The 9,435-nt window shown below is 47.0% G+C and overlaps 1 protein-coding gene across 1 annotated transcript; it reads left to right on the forward strand.

Annotated features, from left to right (window-relative positions):
- The first annotated feature begins 203 nt into the window (after positions 1 to 203).
- Positions 204 to 3,704, forward strand: RPL39 (ribosomal protein L39). Its single transcript, XM_083721043.1, has 3 exons — positions 204 to 431; positions 1,186 to 1,289; positions 3,464 to 3,704. Exons 1-3 carry the CDS (start codon positions 219 to 221, stop codon positions 3,510 to 3,512), a joined length of 366 nt encoding a protein of 121 aa, XP_083577169.1. The 5' UTR covers positions 204 to 218; the 3' UTR covers positions 3,513 to 3,704.
- The last annotated feature ends 5,731 nt before the right edge of the window (positions 3,705 to 9,435 follow it).

Here is a 9,435-nt window from a genome sequence, read left to right on the forward strand (position 1 = left end):
TTATTATTATATCATCATCATTATTCCTGCGCTGATCTATGCACGTGCTTGATTGGTAAACTTACGAACTTTACCATATATCTAAAACGTCAAAATTCCTATCACACTCATCTCCTGGCAACCAGCACCCCCTGGCCATCCCCGGAGGCACCGTTCACCTGGGGATGAAAACCACTGCTTTAAGGGTTGCAAAGCTCAAAACTCACTTTTTATTAAACATGCACGTGTTCGCTCGGAAGCCGGCAACGGCCTCCTGGAGCCGCCAGAGGGCGCTGCCGTCTTTTGACGGCACTTCCGCGTATATGTACCCGGGAGGCCATCTAGCACCGTTTCTTGACACCGCCTCTTTCCCCCATCAGCCTCTGCGCCGCTTCCTCTTCCTCTTTTCGTTTGTAGCCATTGTAGTGAGCGGTTCGTGGTGCTTCAGTATGGTAAGTTAATCCGTTGCCATCCTCCGCTGGGGCAGCTTTGCTAACCATCCCCATGGCACCCCGCGTAGAATTAGTGTGAGACGCCCATCCTCGTCCAAACCCCAGAAGTCTAGTAGCTATTTGGGGGAGGGGGAGGGTTCCCTGATATCCCGGTTCGTTCATTGCAAGGGGAGGTGGGGGGAGCCCAGTACAAAATAGATGGGAGTGAAAGGACGGCAGGCCCAATATCCCATAATATTTTTATCTTCACAACAACCCCGAGAAGTAGGTTGCACTCCGAGAGATTGAGGGGCTGGCCGTGTAAACTTTTGGGCTGAGTTGCCTCCCCTTCGCCCCAACTGCACTATTAGAATTGGCGGCAGCATCATGCAACCTCAAACGGCCACAGCTTCCCCAGAAGGATCCGGGGAGCTGTAGTTTTCTTAGGATGCCTGAGCTTTGCTTGAGACCCCTGTAACCCTTCGGAGAGTTTTAATTCCTAACGTGGTTTAAACAACTCTCAGCAACCTTAACAAGCCCCAGTTCTCGGGATTCTTTTTCGGGGAAGACCCGACCGCTTCATTCGGCATAGCAGAGCTGTAAATATGTAGTGCAGAAAGGGAATCCCTCCCTAGTCTAACAGTGGAGCCTAATAGGGAACCTATGGCCCTCCAGATGTTGATTATTGGCATCTGAGCATTGGCGTTGAGCCCCCAATAGGAAAAGGTGAGATATAATAATTAAAACTCCTTATATTTCCTTTCCAACCTGCAAGTCTTCCCACAAAACTTTCAAGATCAAGCGGTTTCTCGCTAAGAAGCAGAAGCAGAACAGGCCCATCCCGCAATGGATCCGCATGAAAACTGGCAATAAAATCAGGTATGGGGATTGCCTTCTAGGCATGGAAACCTGGGTTCTGCTGGAGCATTTAGCTCCCTTGGACTACTTGTGGATGGGAAATACCCACTCCTGGTGGTTTATCATTCATCTGCTTGGGAATACTGCATCATGCTTGCCCTTCCTGGTGTAAGTGTACTCAATGCAGAATCCTGTCCCCTACAAACATCTATGCTAACTGATTCTTTACCATGGGCATGATCTTTCTGAAAGTGCTGGATGCTATCCTTTGCCCATAAGAAAAGCAGCCATGAGTTTCTTTCTTGGCTGATTGAACAGTAAATGCCATAGTGAACTCTCTTTAGTGCTTTCCTGTTATTGGCAACAGGACTTTCAGTTGGTTGGTTGGTTGAACTTCCAGCTTACATCTTTTGTTCGTTTTCTAACCTTCACATGAACCTTCTACTGCAGTGGTCCTGCCACAAATACATGGAGAGAATGGCCGGGGGAGGGGTCAGAAGGGGCCATCCAAGATACTGTGCAAGCTTCCCAGAGGCCAGTAAGCAAGGCAGAAGGAAAGGCCCGTTGCAGACATTGCAGGGGGGGTTGGGGTTCTGGGGGTTTCCTGACTTCACATGATTTTGCCTTTGTACATGGACTCCCAGAACCAACCCCTTGTGTGATTTGCAGGCCTGTTATATTGAAAGTCTCTATTGACATACCCTAGAACCTCAGCGTTAAAAGGGTCCATCTTACTCAGTTTTTTGTGTGTGTGTTTTCTTGCTACAACACTTTCTCTTCCTACTGTTTCTTTTTACGCCTCCTTTGAGCATGATGGGTTTTCCATACCTACCCACTAGCTATAATTTGGCTGTGGTGTTGGATTCATTGAGCTTTGTCTCCAGTATCAGCTGTTCAGAGGTGAGTTTTCCAGACAAATTGGGGTTTCCAAAGCAGGCTGCAATTACAGTGCTTCATTCTGTGGGAGCACTGCCATGTCCCTGCTGAGAGCAATTCTGTTACTTAGGAATCGATCTCACCTGTGCTGGTGAAATCAGACTCCCTTTTTAGCAGTGACAGGTGTGCAAGGAAAGCTCCGAACAACATGAACACTTCCAGTGAAAATGACCAATGGAAGCTTTTCTAGGGGAAATGCCTCTAGTTGTGAATAAAGGGCTTTATTATAAAGGGCTGTTTTTATTAGGCCAGGTTCTATCAGTGAAAGATAATCCAGAAGTCCCATCTTTCCAGCCCTCTCAAAAGGAATTAAAATCAGAATTTATGTTGTGCAATAATAAGGAATGCTTTCCCCACAAAAACAAGCCATGAAGACTTTCAGTGGCTAGAACTACTGAGTGATAACTCCATCAGTTTAACTCTGTCCACAGCTTGGTGCCACTGTTGCATGGACAAAGGTAGTAGTCAGTGATGCATAATGTGTGCATATTTTTTGCCTTCTTGCCATACCTTTTTCCAAAGCCTGCTACACACATGTGTGCCATCCTCCAAACACACCCGTAGTTTCTTTGTGGTTTGCCAGACCCCAAAAGCTGGTTGTTTTAGACTCATTTTTATTTATTACTGGGGACAAAGCTGCCCCCACAATGTATCCCAAGTTTAAGTTCACACCAGTTGACACTGGTTCAGGTTTCTAATAGATATGTCAAAAGCTTTAGTTAAAATTCACCCACACCCATTCTATTAAGTAGGCTGGTATTTAAGAGCCTCTTCTACAGGAAGGGGAATTGTTAGCTTAATTAGGATGGAAAAGGAAGGTAATCACACAAGTAGTATTTTTAAAATATTTAAATTCTAAGTTTAGAATTTAAACTTATATTCCCCCATAATGTAAAATTCTTTTGGTTAAAAATTATATTTTTTTTAGAATAGGAAATGCAGCAGTACTTAGTGCATAGGGTTTTGGGTATGTGCATGTGTGTTTAAATACATTCTGAATTCTTGAAATTATCTCACATATATATAGTACAATATTAATATGTGCTCATGTGAGAGGGAGCAGGGAAGCACAAATGGCTCTGGGAAAGTCACACTTTCCTCTGCTAACAGCTGTGGGTCCCTTTGAAAAGTGCCATATGCAATTTGCAAGGGGGTGGCCAGTTCACTTGCTTACTATTTGCTTAACATAGCCTGGGATTTTGGTCTGCTGGAGAGACAGAGCTGTGCCTTGCTTACTAATCATGTCCCTTTTGTTCTAGGTACAACTCCAAAAGGAGACACTGGAGGAGGACCAAGCTCGGCCTGTAAAGAGAAGCAGCTCCAATCTTCCTGGCACAACCCTGAATCTTCCATCAAACACTCAAGCACAAGAATGGTCTCTTCCTACCAACCTGCCACATTATCAGGGCTGGAATTCTGTCTTGTGCTGTGCAGTCTCCCCCCTTTGTAAAAATATTTGTTATTACAAATATTAATGAATTAAAAACTGAATGATGAAAAGCATTGTGTTAGCGTATGTCTTTTGGTTCTCAGTCCCATGCGTACTGGCTGAATTCTTGTTGCCAGTGGAGAGAAGCTCATTAATAAATATGAGATTCCACATAGTCTAGCGAATTAGCGACTTCTGGTTGGATTTACTGTTTATACTTGCTAAACAAGGGGGAGTTGGCAGCAGTACAAAAGGCTAATAGCTGTGAAATTGGCATGTATTGCATAGAAGGCTGAGAATTTCCAACTGTGTCTTGGTGGGTGAATAGTTTGAAACAAGCTAGCCAAAAAACCCCACAGTGACAATCACCGTCCTCCATGGCTGGAAGTGGGATTGGAATGCCATAGGCTTTGGCTAAGGAAGTACCAAGCAAAAGCTGGAAATGGGGGCAGAAATGCGTAGAGGTGGGGTAGAGCACCTCAGATGTAACCAATGAAGAACAAAAAAAAGGAAGAGTTTTGAAAAGCCATGGAGTAGATGTGAGCTTGAACCAGAGAACTTTTAGCATGTACCTGTGCTCTACCAGTGAATTTCAAACCCTTGCCAAAAACTCTTAGGAGAATCTGAGAACACTGCAAGGACAAGCTGGGGGGGGGGATTATGTGCAATTATATAAAATACTTTATATGATATACAAGGAAGTACTCTCAAATTCTGGTGATTTAATTCAGGCATGGGAAACAAAGCTTTCTGCGTGGTGCTGAACTACAACTCCCATCAGCCCTGTGGCCAATGGTCACAGGTGATGGGAGTTGTCATGGCTCTGGAGAGCCAAAATTTCCCAACCTCTGCTCTAATAAGGTCTGTTTTTTTAAGACTTCCAGTTCACTTTGATGGAGAACACCTCCACACATACAAAATAATGCATTCACAGGCATGCACTCAGAAATTTAACATGGTTTTTCCACTTGGTAATATTCTTGGTGTTGACGTAATTTACAAATCCAAACTCTTTAAAAGCTCCAGTGGGACTTCACAGTTTTGCCTGTGGAGTTAACCATGGGTCCTCAAACTTTTTAAACGGGGGGCCTGTTCACTGTCCCTCAAACACTGCCGGAGGCTGGGATATTGTTTTTTAAAAATGCATATTTATGCAGAAGTCGCTCCCCTATTTTTACTCAAGAGTAAACCTGTTGACATGAGTGGCCATGCCTAGCCCGGGTCCATTCATTCCAGCGGGCCTGCCCTCTGCATAAAAGTTAAGTTGACATCACTTCCCACCAAAGCACAACAACTCCTGGGTAAGTGCGCACGCACCACGCAACGGTCACGATATTGTGGCAAGGTCTCTGCATGCATAATCACTGGCTCCATGCAAGCGCCACAACAAATCTTGCAACAATCATCTCTGCTTCGCCGCAGGAAGACGGGAGAGCAGCCCTGCACCAGAGACCTAAGCCCAGTTACCTGCAACGGTGGCAGCACCTCTTCCTCATATCTCACCTGCTCGGAAAGGGGTTGCGGCCGGCGCAATGGCATCGGGGAGGGGGAGAAGCAGCAATGGCAGAAGAGGAGGTGGCCGAGGGGAAGCCAGGGGCCCTTGCCAAGCACACACTCGCCAAGGGGAAAGCCCCGCTCAGGTGCTGGGGGCGGCAGCGCCGCCTCCATTCTGCTCCATACTGTCGTCTCCTGCATGCAAATCCAAACGTCACGGCTTCGGATTGGCTGCAGAAGCTTCCTGCAGCCAATCTGAAGCCACGCCAGCGTTGCCACCCTCCCAGAGGCATCCACGCTTTGGATTGGCTGCAGGAGCTTCCTGCACCCAATTCAAAGCTGCGCCAGCGTCACTGCCTGCCCAGAAGCTGCGCCTGTGCAGCGAGGTGTCCACAGTGGGCGGGGACTGACGGAGCAGGTGGCAGAGTCTGCGGGCCAGAATTACAAGCCAGGGGGGCTGCATCCGGCCCCCGGACCGTAGTTTGCAGACCCCTAAAATTAGCTCTCCCCACCCTGCCTGGATTGGCTCAATATATTTTAAAAGAAAACATAACCGGATTCTATTAAAACTTACTTTGTATTTCTCAAATAGCATTTAGGGGAAGAAAGAATAAAAAGGCTGGTTGAACTCTGTAGGTTCTCAGAAGGCAATCAATGCATCTTGTCAATACTGTTAAGCAGAGTAAACATTGGAGAGGCTGCTGTACAAGGAAATAGCTTTCTGGTTTCTGTTGAGCTTGTAAGTTTTGTATTTACAGTGCCAGGAGATTTAACTGTATAAAGAAAGCAATGATGACAACGAAGGAAGAAAACACAAGGTCTTTGAGACACAGCATGGAACACCACCTACCAAATGTGGTGGACCTAAATCAGGGGTCCCCAAACTAAAGTCCACGGGCTGGATAAGGCCCGAGGGACTCGTTTATCTGGCACGCAGCGACCCCCGCTGCCGCGCCGGCTCTTACCAGCGCTGTGCTGTGCGACTGCCCACTTCCGGGTCGGAGGAGCACTGGAAATAGTTTGTGTGCATGTGCAAGCATTATTTCCGGTGCACATCCATGTCGTAGGAGGCCCATGCACATGCGCACAAGCTATTTCTGGTGCTCCTCCAACCTGGAAATAGTGTGTGCGCATGCGTAAGGGCACACGCTCCCCTCGCCAGCCCGACGCACACTCGGTGCTGGAGAGACCGGCCCGAGGCGCAGTAAGTTTGCTGACCCCTGACCTAAATAAATCGCATATGCCATATTGTAGGTGGAAATATATAAATTGAATTCTGACAGAATTAAATGTTAAAGACGAAGGACAATAAATAGTTATGTGCTCCCTCTTCAGCCTAGATCTCCTAGCCCACTTTGGAGTAAAGTCTGATGTTAACCAGTTCCAGTTTGTAAAGATGTGTGCTGGCTTATTGGATCGGAAGAACAGGAAAATGGGCAAATTTAAGAGTGCATTAATGTATGACCCAGAGAGCCTTCCAGATGAAGTGTGCTTATATTGAAAATAGGTACTGGAGGCAAGTCTCTTGTTTCCTTCTGCCCCTCAAAGGTTTGTTTGTCTGGTACAGTACATCCTTTTGGGAAGAATGCAGCTCCCAAAACAACTAAACCACACATACAAGCTGGTGTGTACATTGCTATTAGTTCATTTGGATAAGTATGTAAGAAGAGTTATGTTGGATCATCTAGTCCAGTGTTTCCCAAACTTGGGTTTCCAGCTGTTTTTGGACTGCAACTCCTATCATCCCTAGCTAGCAGGGGTGATGGAGATTGTAGTCCAAAAACGGCTGGGGACCGAAGTTAGGGAAAAACTGACGTAGTTCACCTAGGTCCAGCATCCTGTTCTCACAGTGGTCAACCACCCAAGTTGGTGGTCACCACTGCCTCCTGCAGATGGCGCTGTGGTCTAAACCACTGAGCCTCTTGGGCTTCCCGATCAGAAGGTCGGTTGTCTGAATCCCCATTGCTCTGAGCTCCCATTGCTCTGCCCCAGCTCCTGTCAACCTAGCAGTTCAAAAGCACACCAGTGCAAGTAGATAAATAGGTTGGAAGGTAAAAGGCGTTTCTGTGCACTCTGGCACTTGTCACGCTGTTCTGTTGCACCAGAAGCGGTTTAGTCATGCTGGCCACATGACCCAGATGCTGTCTGTGGACAAACACCGGCTCCCTCAGCCTGAATGAGCACCGCAACCCCATAGTCGCCTTTGACTGGACTTAACAGTCCTTGGATCCTTTTCCTTTACCTTATTGCCTCCTGTAAGAGCGAATTCCCATAGCTGAACCATATGCTGTGTGAAGGACTATTTCCTTTTAATGTGAGTGGTTGGGCCAGCAGCAGCAGTCGAGTGCCCTTGCCATTACTTTTCTTGATTCTGTTACATTTGCCTGAGGTGAGGGGTTAAGCTTCTTTCATTGTTTAATTAGTTCTCCTTTCTTGTTGACCTGCCTGGATGTGCCCAGCTCCTAGCATTCTGCTAGGATTTAAGGTAAGGGCAACTAAGGAGGGGTTGATGTTGCTAGACTTCCTTCAGCTCCAGCCATCGTGACCACAGCAAATTGCTGTAATTTCCTATGTACTAGCAAACTCATCTATGAGTTCATATCCTTATGTAGCCAAAACAGCACTCAAAGAAGGAGGTATACGCTCAACTGAAGTTGCTTATAGAATCAGAGTTGGAAGGGACCGTGAGGGTCATCTAGTCCAACCCCCTGCAATGCAGGAATCTTTTTGCCCAACATGGGGCTCAAATTCACCACCCTGAGATTAAGAGTCTCATGCTGTTAATTATGAAGATTATTAAGGAAGGTAAAGGGACCCCTGACGGTTAGGTCCAGGCGTGGACGACTCTGGGGTTGCGGCGCTCCTCTCGCTTTATTGGCCGAGGGAGCAGCTTCTGTGTCATGTGGCCAGCTTGACTAAGCCGCTTCTGGCAAACCAGAGCAGCGCACGGAAACGCCGTTTACCTTCCTACCAGAGCAGTACCTATTTATCTACTTGCACTTTGACGTGCTTTTGAACTGCTAGGTTGGCAGGAGCTGGGACCGAGTAACGGGAGCTCACCCCGTCGCGGGGATTTGAACCGCTGACCTTCTGATTGGCAAGTCCTAGGCTCTGTGGTTTAACCCACAGTCCCACCCGCGTCCCTATTAAGCAAGACTCCCAAACAATTTTCAAGTGGTCCATGCTGGGGAGGGAAGGAGTTTTGAGAACTGTTGCTAGAGACAATTCTGCTTCACCTTGTGAGGAGTACTTACCTGCAACAAAGTGATGACCATGTAGTACTTGAAGATGATGCAGCCGATGCTTCAGACATCACAGAGCTGGGCCAACTGAGCTCCAGAATGAAGCCCAATTTCCTAATGGCGACAGAGCCCTGTGGCCACAATGTAGAGAAAGTGTTGGGAAGTAGGGACTGTAAGGGAGTATACTGAAAGTGGGTGTGGGGGTGCTGCAGATGCACATAGGAGCACATCATACTGCATTTTGTTGCAGGTCTCCCTAATTTGGTTCTCTATCCATCACCCCCTTCATAAGCTGTGTAGTGCTAGAAGTCTGAATGGTCCTTTTTTTTTTTTTTTACATACACATGTAAACATCTCAGAGTTGGTTCTTGTCAAGTTCTGAGAGGAAGTCTATGTGCCCCCTTGTATCTGATGGAGACAAACAGCCTTCAAATTGGCTAGAATTCCCCGACTCCAACACCCCAGTCCTTTATTTGAAACAGAGAATGATCCTCTGGCGTCACCCTGAAAGTTATTCCCACTTACTGTTGGTTAAGCTAGAACTACACCGGGGGTGGGGAATCAGAACAGTAGATCTGGAAAGGGCTCCAGGGATCTAGTCCATGGGTAGGCAAACTAAGGCCCAGGGGCCGCATCCGGCCCAATCGCCGTCTAAAGGCAGCCCATGGACGGTCTGGGAATCAACGTGTTTTCACATGAGTAGAATGTGTCCTTTCATTCAAAATGCATCTCTGGGTTATTTGTGGGGCATAGGAATTCATTCATTTCCCCCCCAAAATATAGTCCGGCTCCCCACAAGGTCTGAGGGACAGTGGACCGGCCCCCTGCTGAAAAAGTTTGCTGAACCCTGCTCTAGTCCAACCCCCCTGCAATGTGGGAATAAGCTAGGGTCCTGAAGGTGCTAAGAGTTGTTAGCAAACCCTATTCTCTTTCTGGGAATATGAAAGAAAGAAGAGAAAAATACGCAGGTTTTTTCCACAGGAGCAAACCTTGCACAGGTTGCAGAATTTATTTTTCTTAGTGCAGAATTACAGTTGCTTTGAGCACACTGCATGCACACCCCTAT

This window comes from Podarcis gaigeae, assembly GCF_964106915.1.
Source record: "Podarcis gaigeae genome assembly, chromosome: Z".
Classification (NCBI taxonomy): Eukaryota; Metazoa; Chordata; class Lepidosauria; order Squamata; family Lacertidae; genus Podarcis; species Podarcis gaigeae.